This window comes from Aspergillus vadensis, assembly GCF_003184925.1.
Source record: "Aspergillus vadensis CBS 113365 unplaced genomic scaffold BO88scaffold_10, whole genome shotgun sequence".
Lineage (NCBI taxonomy): Eukaryota > Fungi > Ascomycota > Eurotiomycetes > Eurotiales > Aspergillaceae > Aspergillus > Aspergillus vadensis.
Window position 1 is genome coordinate 922534 of NW_020292048.1, and position 14287 is coordinate 936820.

Consider the following 14287-nt stretch of genomic DNA (forward strand, 5'->3'; position numbering starts at 1 on the left):
ACCTGAATGAAGGCACAAGAAGGGAGATAGAGGGACTGGAGGAGATAAGACAGCGCTTAGAAAGCGAGAGGAGGGAGAGAGAGGGAGAGGAATGACAGCCAGCGATAGCGTGTCTCTCTATCGGGTTTAGACAGGGTCTCCGGCGGAGTCCATCGGTCTGGTATTATTACTACCCTGGAACAGCTAGCATACCAGGGAATAGGGTGTGACGGATGGCCTGGCCAGACTGTCCATACAGTATCTTACAGACAAGAGATACGTCTTTAATGTGAGATGATTGAAGAGTGACGGATGATTAAGTTCCCTGATCAGGCATCCAAAGGGACTCTTGGAGTGCCTCATCCCTTTTCCCTGGACTGCTTGGGACCTTGCATGGACAGTTATTTGGGGAGACAACTTAGTTAGCCAGCAGACATATGTAGGAGTGTATCTGATCTCAAACGTGGCCCATCTAATTCCTATATCTCTTTCAAGAGTTCACAACATGCCTTAAGTGCTGTCATCCGAAAGCATCGAGCGCATCGCCCGGAAGCGTCGCTGCCTTTTCGCCCCCCACATGCGCCTCTCTCTCTCTCTCTCTCTCTCTCAGTCACTCTCTCGACCTGGGCTTCTGCTTCTTGGTTTCTGGTCCCGACCTCCAACTCTCCCCATTTGAATCTCCCTCATCATCGCTCCTCATCTCTTTCCCACTCCTCTGCAACTTTCCCATCTCTCATTCCTTCCCTTCCCCTACGCCTTTCATCTACCCGCCATTTCCCTAGTGTCGCTCTCCCTCCTTATCTAATTATTCAGCTTAGCGTTACCATCTCTCCGCCAGCGAGTCCGTGTCGACGCAACATCTCCAACCAGTCAATGAACGATGCGGGGATCTGAGGCATCGGGGCCCGGTGCTCTCTTTGATGCTCCCTCGACTCTTGCCACGTCCCTTGGAATCAATCCCACCGCTGCTCCTGAACCCCCTCCGACCGATCCCAAATTAGTCGCCTCCAACATCGAGCATGTCTTGTTGTCCATGTCAGAAGGCAATGGCGGTCTAGTTAGCGTCAGTGGCAACTCGTCGGGTTCTACCGGCAAGGGTATCCTGATAGGCGTCCTCTCTGCCTTTGGGTCCGCTGCCGTTGCAGTGCTTGTACTCGCCGTCTTCTTTTTCTTCAAATACACTCAGCGTGGTAGAATCATTCTCGATCGCATCGGCCGACCGGGTGAATTCGACGATGAACAAGCGTTTGCGCGCGAGGAGGCGGAAGCCTTGGAGACGATGGATGATCTCACGCGATCGGAGTATATGAGAGCGAAGGGTAAGTCACCGGCTCTTTGTCCATTCCCTTGGGCGAACGACGACCATGGGATCTTGTCAAGCATGACGTATGTGCATTTGTCGCTGATACAACTACAGCGTTCATCGAAGCCAATCCGCCCGAGTCCGTACAAACCGACATATCGCTCTCTCAATTCCTCGCGATTCAAGAGAAAGGCGTATCGGCCTGGGAATTCCAACCAGAGCTGGAAATTGCCAATTGTTTTGTTGAAGGCCGTACCGAAATCGAGTTTTACGACTCGGAATGCAGTGTCCAGACCAATTTGCCTGTTCCAAAACAAAATGATGTCTATTACTGGGAGGCTAAGATCTACGACAAACCTGATAATACTCTTATCAGTATTGGGATGACTACGAAACCGTATCCCTTGTTCAAATTACCAGGTGCGTCTTTGGGCGTCTTGTTGGGGAGAACTACCGGTCATCTGACGGTCGCTAATTTGTTGCTTATGATGTCAGGCTTCCACAAGACTTCGGTCGCATACCAGTCCACGGGCCATAGGAGGCACAACCAGCCGTTTGCACCAACACCATACGGTCCTCACCTTCTGCAAGGTGATGTGATCGGCGTAGGGTATCGACCTCGCTCGGGTACGATCTTCTTCACTCGCAATGGCAAGAAGCTGGAGGACGTCGTTCACGGTCATAAAGCGCAAAACTTCTTCCCCACTGTTGGAGCCAATGGGCCTTGCTCTGTCCATGTGAACTTCGGTCAGATGGGTTTCGTGTTCATCGAGGCCAACGTCAAGAAATGGGGTCTGGCCCCAATGACTGGTAGCCTGGCTCCGCCTCCGCCTTACGGCAGCGAGCAAGGCAGTATCCTACTAGAGTCGGGTCGGGAGAGTGCAGCTCAGATTTCCCAACGGGTCTACCAGGATGCCAATAATGCACGCACCAGTTCGACTGTCCGTGTTGCGCCATCTGCCAGTCCCGGCCCTGTGCGGTCACCCACCGACATTTCCTTGGCTCAGCTTGCCCATATCCCGTCGAACGAGGACGTTGGCGAAGGATCCAGTCGAACCAACGTCGTCGATGGTGAGCAAGTCCCCTTGTTGCATACAGACGATCTCGACCAAGTCCCACCTCCCGAGTATTCCAGTCCGGACGGCAGTCGGAGAGGCAGCGAGGACCTGCACTCTGACGAACAGCCTCCGATACCTAGCTACGACGCTGCTGTTGGCAACCGCGACGGTCACGGCACGCATCCCAACGAGACTCCTTGAAAGGCGACCGAGGCTTCCGCATATATTGTTATCGTTTATCCATCAGTTATTGGCGCAGCGTCTCTTTGATGTGTATACGGCATGTTTCAGCCACTGGTTCTATTTCTACTACTGTTCCCTGATTTTAGCGGCCACGGTCGGCGTTCCACAGGCGGGATTCTACGGGTTAGGTTTCACGGTTACGCCGCTAGACGTGGCAATGATGAATTTTACGTATATAGGGTCTGGTCGTTTCTGTCTTCATATGTCATTTGGAACATTTGTCTCGGTTGAGGTCGTGGACACCTTGCAGGGCCGAATCTCGTAATGCTCACGTTCCCTTCGAGTTGAGGCGGTTGGCAAGGGTCTTCTCGGCCTTGACCGACCGAACGAGAGGACAAATGCTGTTCCAATGATAACCTTGTTTCCTTGCGCAATTCGTGTCAAAAATGGGTGCTATTGAACTGGGTGGATCTATCGCGGTGTTTGTCTGGGAGTACATTTTTTTCATGGCTGAACACATACAGTGGCTATTTATATCATTCCTTGTCTGCGCTTCCCTGTATCTTCTTGTGTATGTGTAGCAATCGAAGTGGTCATCTGCTCTTGCGCCGCTGTATAACCAGCGGCAAGGAAATATTTTGCATCAAGAGTATTGACAATCAGGTAGCACGGCGTATATTAACCAAGTAAGTAGCCAGTAGATCGTAGTTCGTAGAACCGGTCCATCAACTGCCCCATTCCCCCACATGTTCGACCCAATTAATGTTATTCATTATTACTGCTATCTATTTAGCTAGTATTATACTAACAGTATCTATAATTATCCAGTGATATTCAGCGCTGGGATTATTTCCGGGAACAAGGCTCAATCTCAGTCCCTCTGTTGCTCCTTCCGCAACCAGCGCGTCATCGATCAGTGCCAGTCAGTGACTCTCTGCTCAACCTTCCCCCCCAATCGTTCTCTTTCATCATCATATTCCATCCATTTTCATCCTCCACATTGCATTTCTCCGTTCGCACGGAAGATATGCATCTCCAAATACCCACTAGACGACGTCCACCAGCACTGCATCGCACGATTATCTTCATCCTTGATCTTCCATAGACTGATTCGACTGATTTTGCCGGTTATCTTCTTTCAACGCATATGATAGAGTTTCTGTTCCTCCCTTGTCCCTTGGCTGGTCCTCGTACTGCAATGGCTCACCTTCCCTGCTGCTTTTCTCGGTCGGACATTTCCTCCCATTAATCTTATCTTCTCTTAGTTGAATCACTCCGCAGATGTGAAGCAACAACAGTCACCAGTATATTGAACTTCACGCGAGTCACTTGTATAAAAGTCATCTCTATCACTCTAAACAATACCTCTTATCACTCATTGGCTCCCAAACACGCTCGCTCAATTTTGCTTTTGCCGCCAACGGTGATTTCCGACTTCCCCTCCAGCCACTGAATCATCTGTTCAGCCCCGGCCGTTAGCGTGCTGCAGGTGCCCAGTGGCGAGCGAGTGACCGCCAACAACTGGTGCGCTAACTGGCCTGGTGCGACGCAGCTTTGCCCCAGATTCACGGGGAAGTGCCGCCCCCAACAGTGGACGCGCTGGGGGTTTGGCAACCTTTTGTCGCATAGGCCTGGCTGCCAGCCTGACCGCTACCTAGGTTGAGAAGCATCACGCAGCTCTCCAAGAAGAACGGGGAAAGTTTCTTCTCTTCATCCTCACCACACCTCTCGACTTGACGTATACTAAATCGAGGAAGTTACAGCCGCCCACGGCCACATCTGCACAATCAAGCGAGGGTGGTGTGCATTCAATATCTGCGCTCAGCCGCCCTAGGTGGAGTATATGCATTTTGGCCCTTGCTTATTCTCCGGCCAGATACGCAGTGCAACAACGGCGATAGTTTCCAGTTTGTGGAAACTGCTTTATAGCTTCATCCCGATAAAAAGCGTAAGGATCGCCTGGCCCAGATCCTTGGGGTATCCACACAAGGTCCGGCCGCTACCCCAAGTGGTTCTCTGAAAAAGGGCTAGAGTTCGTCCGGAAGGGCTATTTTACTGGGAGTCCAACACATCCCATCGATTGCTGGTTCAATTGATGCCCTGGCGACTTCTGCCTTGAGCCATATTCACACTCAAAAATGCAAGAGTCTGAATTGCCTTTTGTAGGCGCAAACCCTCCAGAAGCAGCTGGCCAAGGAGATGGACCAGGTCCTCCAAGTCTGCAGATAATCGTGCTGGTAAGTTTTGTCTCACATGCTGTGTTTGTCAGTCCCGTGTGGCCATGACGTTGTTCTTTACACATGATTGCGAACCCTGAAAGTCTGCCTACTGGCGAGTCCGATCACTAGCATCAATGCGCCATGTCTCACACTTCTCCCCGCGCTATGTTCTCGAACTCTCACTGCACCTCAGCCCGTTTCATCGCTAGCGAGTTTCGCTTTCAAGGCCGACCACTAACGCTTCCCTTGAAAGGGTCCGACAGGAGGTCCCCGTGAGGATAGAGTCACTGGACTTCTGGTCCGATCCACATCCACCAAATGGTCCGCAAACTCGATAGTAGCTGTTGATGCGGGCACCCTTCTATGTGGCATCATCGACACTTTGGAACCATGTGATAATAACCAAAAGTCGTCGGATCAGGGGCCATTTGCTGGGCTCGAACTGCCACATAACAATGTACCAGCAAATGCAGCTCATGTTTTCCGGCACATTATCGGCGCTGTCTGCATCACACATCCTCATCTAGACCACCTGTCGGCGTTTGCTATCAACACTCCAGTTCTGGAGGCTGGAAGTGGCGCGAAAACGTTGGCCGCCCTGCCTTCGGTGGTTGCTGCCATCAAAACTCACGTGTTTAACGATGTGATTTGGCCAAATCTCTCTGATGAGGATGGCGGTGCTGGCCTTGTTACCTACCAGCGTTTGATGGAGGGCGGAAACCCCATGATGGGGCGTGGTGATGAGAAAGGCTATACGCGAGTCTGCGAGGGCTTGTTGGCAAAATGCCTGGCTATCAGTCACGGGTGTTGCAGGCAGAGATCTAGCGTCGACAATGACATTCAACGCCGGATGAGCAGCGCCCCTTTTGGTGTCGACCCAATGAGGCTGAACCCAAGGGCCTATTCGATGTCATTTGACGAGCCAGAGACCGGCTACTTCTCCGGAGCACGTTCGCCAGGCTATCGCGTACCCGGCAAGGATGGCTGGGCAACCGTGGAGTCGTCAGCTTTTTTCATCCGTGAGCCTACGACAAAGCGAGAAGTGATCATCTTCGGCGACGTTGAACCTGACTCGATCTCAATGAATCCGCGCAACAGACGCGTGTGGGAAGCAGCAGCACCGAAGATCGTTGCCTCTCAACTACGAGCGATCTTCATTGAATGCTCCTATAACGATGATGTTGACGACGCCTCCTTATACGGCCATTTGTGCCCACGTCACTTGATCGATGAATTGATTGTATTGGCACAGAAGGTTACAGAATTGAAATACCCAGATTCGTTTTCGATAAGAAAACGCAAACGTGCGAGTGCCCCCGAGGCAGCCGGCGATCCAGCTCTCAGTCCCAAGTCAAAGAAGGCTGCTCTCGCTGGCGAGAAAAGTGGAGGAGGCTCTCGTCGGGGATCGGCCAGGACGTCACGTCGCCATACGCGTGCTAGAGTTGCTGTAGAAGACATTGACGAAAACATGGAAGGAAGCCCAGCCGTTTCCCACGCTCCCAGTGAAGTTGGTATGGATGTGTCGCTGGCAGAAAGTTCAGACCCTCTCACGGTGCTCCAGTGGCCAGAACCACCTCTGACCGGACTACTGGTGTATATCATACATATCAAGGACGATATGAATGATGGCCCACCTCCTCAGGAGCGGATCCTGCAAGAACTCAAGGCCCAGGGACAAGCTGCCGGACTAGGATGCGAATTTCGAGTCCCTACACGTGGCGAGAGCGTCTTGATCTGATGTCGGTTACCGCAAGTTCAGCATGGCTTGTCTACTTTGCACCGAACATGTCCGGTGCTCCTTGCTTCTTGTGACACCGAATCATGCCATAGAGGGGACATATCAACGGGCTATATCTATACGTGACTGTGGACCATGTCATATGAATCCACTTCTTATCTGGGGGCCTTGTCTGCAATGATGATCCTTGGTGCACACTTCTCTTACCTTTCCATTCCTATATGTTCCATCTTCTCTTGTTCTATCTTTTGGGGCGGCTTTTGTGAGCAGATTTATCTCTCGTTTACCCTTTTGCTATTGCATCATGTGATTTAGCAGATACCACCGGTGTAATCGAACATATTGTCATTAGAATCAGAGTGACAAACCCCCGGTCACTATGGCATGGCTATTTAGAGTGACCACAAGACAGTCATAAACACCGCAACAAAGTACCAGTAGATAATCCCGGAAAGAAGTCCTAAGAGCTCATCTCCTCAGCCTTAGCAATAACATCCTCCCAAGCCGCCCCCTCCCCCCTCGGAACCGTCAACCCCGAGCCCTCCTCCCCACCATCACCACCATCAGCAGTAGCAGCAGCAGCAGCAGCAGCAGCAACCCCACCCAGAACACCCTCCCCATCCCTAGCAAATTCAATCAACTCCTCCTCACTTCCCCACTCCCCCATAGCCATAACGCCCACCGGCACCCTCCTTCCACCATCCACGACATCATACCCAGCCGGACAACTAATCGCCGGACAGCCCGAGAAATTCGCCAACCAGACATACTCCATATTCCTAACCGTAGAGTTCCCATCCGACACGCCGCGCTTCAGATCCGCCTCGCCGCCGGCAATCTTCCACCCCGGGATTGGCGTCGTCGGCGTGACAATCATCAAGCCAGGGTGTTTCTGGAACAAGTGAGCCAGATGCGTCATGAGGCAGTTCCGGAGACGTTGCGCAGCGAGGAAATCCTGGCCTTTGATTTGCCACATGCCCATTGAAGCCATTACTTTGTTGGCGGGCGTGAGGTGCGAGATCTGGGATGGGGTGAGGGATGAGGTTACTTCCGAGAGGATGGTGAGGGCGTGCGCTTTTTGGCCTTCGGGGAGGTACGGGATTGTGATGTCGATTATCGTGTAGTTCTTGAGCTTGCGGTAGTGGTCGAGGGTCGCGTTGAAGATGGCGAGGACTTCAGGGGAGGCGCGGTCGATCCAGTGGCGGACGATGCCGATGGTTTTCGGGGTGTTGTTGTTGCTGTTGTTGTTTGGGGTGGAGGGGAGGGTCTGGAGTGGTGAGGGGAAGGATGCTGATACGGGGTCTGAGGATTCTGGGGCTGGCGTGGCCATGAGTCGGTAGGCGAGGGCTAGGTCGTCGATGTTGGAGGCTAGGGGCCCGTAGACGCCTGTGGTGGACGCCAGTGAGATGGTGGGAGAGCCGCTCACGCGGCCGTGGGTGGTCTTCAGTCCCCAGATGCCGCAGAAGGAGGCCGGGATGCGAATTGAGCCTCCGCCGTCGGCACCTAAAGCGATAGGGACTAGGCCTGCGCTGACGGCGTAGCCGGAGCCACCGGAGGAGCCGCCGCAGTAGTAGTCGGGGTTATGGGGGTTTCTGGGGGTGCCAAAGTTGGGGTTGTTGTTTGTGGTGTCTGGGGTGTGAAGGTGGTGGTTAGTTGGTTTATGAAGCTCAGATGAGGTATGTTGGGAGTTGCACTACTCACCAAGACCCAACTCGTGCATGGTGGTCTTGCCAATGATAATGGCACCGGCTTCCTCCCATTGCTTCACACACCAGGAGGTGCCCGTAAACTCGCCGGTGAAGTCGAGCTTGCTGCCCAGGGTTCGTCGGTATCCTTCCATATGTACTTCGTCTTTGATTGCGACGGGAATGCCATCCATTGGGCCCAGTGGCTTGCCATCTTTGTATCGCTTTGTAGAAGCTTCTGCTGCGGCGCGAATCTTGTCGACTTGCGAGTCTAGAAAGGCGATCGAGTGCTTGCCGGGTGGTTTGGCATCGCGGCGGATCAGGGGGAGTAGAATCTCGACGACGGCAAGGGGAGTCAGTTCGCCCGAAGTGTAGCGAGCGAGGTAGTCGGCCGAAGTGTAGTAGCCTGCATTGCTTTGTCGCTTTTGCGTGGGAACTGGCAGGTCGGCAGCGGGAGCATTGGGGTTAGCGACGGGAATCACGGTCGGATCATATCGGGCGGAGTATTGGTCGAGGGGAAGGTTGCGGATGACATCGAAGCCAGTGGTCCCCCAGAGGTAGTTCTGGATGAAGCCGATATTTTGGATACTAAAGAGGGGAGATGATTAAGCAGCTGTGGCTGAGGGGGAAGATGCGTGACGTGCAGCAGGTGAGAAAGGAAGACATACAGACTGGCGCCGATGGCCAAGGGAAGGCCGCGGATGACGGGGATCACCTGCTCCTCATTCTTGTACGGCACAGTGGGGCCCGGCCGGGCCTCTGGATAGTGGATGAATGGAATTTTCTCACCCATGATGCGATCAGGAAGTGTCGGTGAGAGTGGAGGAAAAAAGAAAGAAAGAACTTACGGGGGAGACTTCCTTTCTTTTTCCTCCAGCTTGATCGCCAAGCCAACCGGCCAGCCGTCACCAAGCTAAGCTCAGCTCCCGAACCCAAACAGCTGCTTATCTACTGGACCCCGGATTTCGGTCCGCATCTCGACCAGAAGTAGTTGGTAGCCACGGTCTATATACACATTGTTCTTCATTATATTTGATTATTTTCCCCTCTTCTTTTGAAGAAAGATGTCATGTCTTCGCCCATCTTGTATTTCAAATTGCCAACTTGATGTTGGCCCGATCCAATCCTAGTGCTACGCCTGTGAGCGCCGCGGCGTATGCGATAAGGATTGCCATCGCCTGGGCCGTACTGACATCCAGTGTCGGGACGCTCAGGTTGACAGCCCCCGTGAGCAAGTTGGCAACCAGGAAGATAGCCAGTCCGCCGCGGTTGAATGCCTTCAATATCCGGCTTGTCGCAAAAGACACCCGGTCGGCCTCACCGTCCTTTCCGGATGCCCGATGCACCGATGGGAAGAAAACTGTCTCCAGGAGACAGAAAAGAAACAGTTGAGCATTGTTAAAGGCAGATACCCAAACAACATACGGCATGTTAGCAAGTCGGCGCGAGACCGGAATGTTGGCGCCGTGGCCTAGTGCATAGGTAGAATTCAGAACGAAGATCGCAGACCAGGCGAGCGCTTGGACACCCAGGGTCACCAGAACGCCTCTTCTCGCCTGCTGGGGGGACCGTTGGGCAGTGGTGCCGCGAGGAATAATCCGAATACCAGTGGCACGGCCTGCCAGGAAAATCGCAAAGTATCCCAGGAACGAAAACACTCCTTCCCGGTTTTTGGAGAGCAAACTTGGTCCGCGAGGGGAAACAAGGATATAGCTCTTCAGTTCGGTCGATTCCAGAGCGACTTGATACAACACAGCAACTGCCAGCGAAAGGGCTTCATAGGAGGGAATAATGGCAGCCAGGCTGTCAAAGAGCTCCACGAAGGGTGGCAAAAGACCCAGGGTGAAAAAGAAGTTCCAATGCACGCCATACTCCGTCACATGCTCCGCATAGTCCAGCCCCTTCACGCTGTACAGCCTGACCAAACCCAGGATAAGCAGAGGGACCGAGTGCCGCGTGGAAGCTATCAGCCGCTGGCCTACCGGAGTCTTCCGAGTACCATTGCTTCGGCCCTTAAGCACAGAGCGAGCAGATACTACTCCGCCGGAGAACACGAAAGATCCCACACCCAAGTCCATGAGTGACGTGCCCCAGTTTTCCACCTTTGCAAACCGCCGTGGAAACGCCTGGAAGTCCACCGCCAAGATGGCTACACAGGTAATGATCATCATGGCTGCACGATATGTTGTCAGAAATGGGTGAATTGGTAAGGATTCGGGCATGTCCGCTGCATTCCTATCGCTTTGGGTCGGTTTCGGAGGAGGCTTAGCCTTTTGCTGGCTGCGGGGAGGTCTCGAGTTGAGAAACAGTAGGAGGGCGGGGGCGATCAGCAGGACGTTCAGCGTCCATGGCGCAGACGAGTAGACAGTCGTGGCAAACAGAATGGCCAGTACATTGAGCAGAAAGTCGGTCACCAGTGCTGCTGAGCTGTAAGGAGTGAAGAAGGAAAGGCGTGATTGTAGCGCTGACCATAAGAGAGCAGCGGCCTAGACCAATCCCGTAAAGAGTCAGCTACCACTGCCTGGAAGGTGTGACGTATCCCGGGCCATCGCTTCTGGACTGGTGGGATCGAACAGCTGTCAAGGGGAAGAGAAACGTACAGGTGCGACTAATGTAACAGCATTGATCTCAAAAATGCTGCCACCAGCAAGATCGGACACGAAGGCCTCTTTGCGAGCCTTGTAGCTGGGATCCATAGCTGCTACTTGCTTGGTCCAGAAGTCCAAAAAGGCCAAATGACCGATAGAGGGGTAGAAGGAAAAGGCAAACAATCAAATGTGTGTAAAGCTGCAGATAGATTGGAGTTAATCTTGCATTAGAAGCCCTACCCACCGACAGAGAGACGTGGCCGGCGCAAGGTAGGGAGCAGCAAGTCAACAAGTCAGTCAAGTCAAGTTCAAGGCAGAATGCAAGCAAGCAAGTAAAGTGAGTTGCGATGACGCGCGAACAAAAACAATCTGGCCGCTTTTAGTCTGGAGGACCTCAGGCCAGAAACTTCCCTCATTGAGGTTAGGCCGTACGGCGGGCTTGTGTGCCTGGAAAGAGGAATACCGAGTATGGTAATCCGGTTACAGATCCATACAGATCCATACAACCCCCCCGCCTTTCTGATTCGATTTTCATTTTCCCTTTTGCTTATCGTGTTTGTGTCTGTCTGCCTCGTCGACTTGCCACCTTTTCCATGGTCTTCTTTCCCTCCCTCTCAGCAAATCATCCTCTGCCATCTTTTCCTGCCTGGAATTTATATTTCCGACTTATCAATCAATCACCGTGTCTCTGGTTCAGACAATGTGGTGACTAACCATATATCCACTGTTCTCCATCTCATTGTTCATCACAATTACGTTGCTTGAAATGCCATACAGAATGAGCCCATATGCTTGAGTGCTCAGGAGTCTGAGACACAGAGACAGAAATAAAAGCAATTTGCTGCTTAAGCTGCATTCGCAGGGCCCGTTGTGATGGATCCCATGCTGGGGATGCAAGAAGATGAAAACAAAGGACAAGAAAAAAATCCAAGGCCAGCCAAGAGCTGTATCGAATTATCGTGCTTATGTGCGACAGACTGATCATGACTGCGGCGTGCGAGGTTTTCATTGGCAATTGATTAACACCTACCACCTGCCAGGCTGCCATTGCTGGAGCCTCCACAATATTTCCGATCTACATTCTCTGGGGGGCCAACCAGCTGCTAGCAAGGGGGCGTACCGGGTTTCACCCACGGAGCTTGCTAAGCATAATGGGGGGCACTAACTAACAACTAGATGCTTATACTATACTCCTACTGGAGCAGGGATGAGAAGGTGAGCCCCGGGGGGGACGGAGGTTCTCCGTGTCCCCCTGGTAGGACAACCACGCAGGAAACTGCTTTAGGCTATGCGTCGTTGTTTCGAGCTAAGGACCGGTTGGGGCAGCCCAGATTTAGCTCACAAGATATGCTGTGCCGCTTACTACATAATACTGAGTTTATGGTGCTTGCGTTGACATGAACAACGAACGGACGACTAATAAAAAACCATGGAATGCACCCATCACAGACCAATCAATCAGAGGGAAATGAATGATCACCAGCGAGTTTCAGTAAAGTACACGGCCGTCTCCCGTGCGGATGCAGCTTGGGACAATGATATGCAGCTATCAGGCCCACCGACCGGCTTTAGTACGGCTTTACCTTAGGAGATTATTTTTTAGGGCCATTCGGCCGACGACCGGTATGTTGGCCTTCCGTGTCCGGGGTACATTGACACTACGAACAAGCTCCAGCGCATGGTTTAAATTGTCCTGTCTAGTGCCTTGAACTGAATATTGCTGGGACATTTATTGATGTCAATTGTATATGAGCCTAAGTTCGCTCATCCCTGCAAAGCCAGCCGAGTTTCAAGGAAATGAGGCTGAGCAACAGGAAAAGCAAAAAAAGGGAAGAGCAGCAAAAGCGAGGGAGGGGGAAAAAAAGAAGTGGGATCCAGACTCCATTTGAACCTTTAGGAATAAAACCGACTAACCTGAGAAGGCAGGCACAATGTGCGTCATGCATCCACGTTCAGCCAGCCATTTCTCTCAAGGCCTTCTCATTGTCATGCTCCCGTTCCCTTCCCTCCCGTCGGATTTTGCCGTTTAGATTCGGGCACATTGCCTACTCCATCCCTCCCGTGGTGATTATTCTGGAGAGGGTATTTGGGAGCCGTCGGTTTCGATGTTCTACGGGGCTTCCTTCGCCGGGCGTCTCCCGACACGAGTCCCATCCGGCATTCAATTGGTTCTGATTACTCAGAAGGGCTTTTCTGGACCAATTTTCCGCTTGGCGCAGCAAATCGTAGTTGGTTTTGATGGAGGACCTGAGTGTGGACCCGATCTACTCCTCCTCGTGGCGAGCACAACCCCAGTGCTACCATGGTTCCGTCTGAACCCAAAGGGGCTGATTGCCTAGTATTTACTCCCTTCCCAAGGCTCCGCCCTTAAGGAGTCCGATAGGAACGTCCATTTCACAAACCTATTCGGGTAAATCGAGGAGGTGTCTGCAATCGCTGGTACGAACAGGCGGCAAGACGTCATTTGCTCAACCATGGGTGAGCATTTCCAACAGAGACACTCATGGGGTCAGGAGTGACTGTCCTGTCCACATCTGATAGCCTGGCAGATCCTGAAATCTGAGATTCGGGATCCTGGAACCGCTGGGGATCGTGCATACCAATGCAAAACCCGCAGATCGCTGGGAAAATGGTGGTCAGCCACCGTCGTACTTTGTCGGTAGTCTGAACAGCCAAAACCCACACCTATGGTCAGCTCCGCTTGGTCTCTGGACGTTCTAACCCTTATGGACAAAGTTGGTCGCTCTCGGTATTCCCCCGTCCCGCCTGCACTGCAGCGGCCCTCCAACTGCCAGTTTCTGACTGTCGGTCAGTCGGTTTACCCTCGACTTGATCTCTGTTTTGGGCTTAAGCCCCGGCATGGTGCCAAGGATTACTTTCTCCTGAGGTTGAACGAACGCCATGAAGCTTCTGTATGTGCCCCAGGGCGGCGTCGGTCGCCCATGGTTTTCATCTTCGTTTAATTTTGTACTTTTTTTCTTCTCCCCATTTCGATTTCCACATTTTCATTTTGGGGTTTGCTCTTTTTGTCTTTTTTTTTTCTTTCTGTTCGTTCGCTTAATGAAATAATGAACCCGCTACTGAATCGGGTCTGCCATGTGGCCCGGAAGGACTAAGATCCACCGGATGGCCAATACTACTACTACTACTAAATGCCGTACAAGAGATGATACTCCAGATGCAGATTCCGTGCTGGACATGCTCTAGGACAGGAGAGGGACAGCAACAACGTGCCAATCTGTCTCTGCTCTTTCGGGGTAACCGGCATAACGGCGTCGGTACTTGACTGGTGTACGCTGCCGCCACGCAACCAGGCCAACCCGTCTAGGGTGTTGAGGGGACCCTCCCCCCAAGTTGCGAATTAGAGCGTGCTTGTAGGTCGGGAGGGTCGGAAGGTGCTCATAGCGCTGCGCCGCTGACCCATCGTAAGAGCTACCTGAGGAAAAGCACTGCACCAAAAGCCGTGTGTGTTTCCCCCCTCCCCCTCCCCCTTCCTTCATAGGATTGGGCTACGAGGGATCTGCTCATTGGCGC

The 14287-nt window shown here is 52.6% G+C and overlaps 5 protein-coding genes across 5 annotated transcripts; 2 read left to right on the forward strand and 3 right to left on the reverse strand.

Annotated features, from left to right (window-relative positions):
• Nucleotides 1–859: 859 nt before the first annotated feature.
• Nucleotides 860–2541, forward strand: BO88DRAFT_453428 (SSH4 family protein; the record flags this gene model as incomplete). The annotated part of the gene is made up of 3 exons (XM_025710744.1): nt 860–1298; nt 1397–1702; nt 1778–2541. The coding sequence occupies 3 exons, from the start codon at nt 860–862 to the stop codon at nt 2539–2541; spliced, it is 1509 nt and encodes a 502-aa protein (XP_025563478.1).
• Nucleotides 2542–3475: 934 nt separating this feature from the next.
• Nucleotides 3476–4748, reverse strand: BO88DRAFT_443673 (uncharacterized protein). Its single transcript, XM_025710043.1, has 5 exons — nt 4295–4748; nt 4043–4177; nt 3915–3981; nt 3667–3796; nt 3476–3629 (listed from the first exon to the last, which is right to left on the reverse strand). Exons 1-5 carry the CDS (start codon nt 4370–4372, stop codon nt 3512–3514), a joined length of 528 nt encoding a protein of 175 aa, XP_025563479.1. The 5' UTR covers nt 4373–4748; the 3' UTR covers nt 3476–3511.
• Nucleotides 4662–6480, forward strand: pdeA (3',5'-cyclic-nucleotide phosphodiesterase PDE1; the record flags this gene model as incomplete). The annotated part of the gene is made up of 2 exons (XM_025708822.1): nt 4662–4760; nt 4996–6480. 2 exons carry the CDS (start codon nt 4662–4664, stop codon nt 6478–6480), a joined length of 1584 nt encoding a protein of 527 aa, XP_025563480.1.
• Nucleotides 6481–6940: 460 nt separating this feature from the next.
• BO88DRAFT_339882 (amidase) lies at nt 6941–8958 on the reverse strand (the record flags this gene model as incomplete). Its single annotated transcript, XM_025703046.1, has 3 exons — nt 6941–8109; nt 8182–8753; nt 8834–8958. The coding sequence occupies 3 exons, from the start codon at nt 8956–8958 to the stop codon at nt 6941–6943; spliced, it is 1866 nt and encodes a 621-aa protein (XP_025563481.1).
• A 298-nt stretch (nt 8959–9256) lies between these two features.
• On the reverse strand, nt 9257–10861 carry gwt1 (putative GPI anchor biosynthesis protein Gwt1; the record flags this gene model as incomplete). The annotated part of the gene is made up of 2 exons (XM_025708187.1): nt 9257–10651; nt 10766–10861. 2 exons carry the CDS (start codon nt 10859–10861, stop codon nt 9257–9259), a joined length of 1491 nt encoding a protein of 496 aa, XP_025563482.1.
• Nucleotides 10862–14287: the final 3426 nt, after the last annotated feature.

What these genes read in the sequence shown, in the direction of transcription:
- BO88DRAFT_443673 (XM_025710043.1), bottom strand. Translation starts at nt 4,372, where the DNA reads ATGCATATACTCCACCTAGGGCGGCTGAGCGCAGATATTGAATGCACA. An exon ending in TTGATTGTGCAGATGTGGCC is followed by an intron (nt 4,178 to 4,294) that starts GTGGGCGGCTGT and finishes TTCTCAACCTAG; the next exon opens with GTAGCGGTCAGGCTGGCAGC. An exon ending in ACAGAAACTCTATCATATGC is followed by an intron (nt 3,630 to 3,666) that starts GTTGAAAGAAGA and finishes CAGTCGAATCAG; the next exon opens with TCTATGGAAGATCAAGGATG.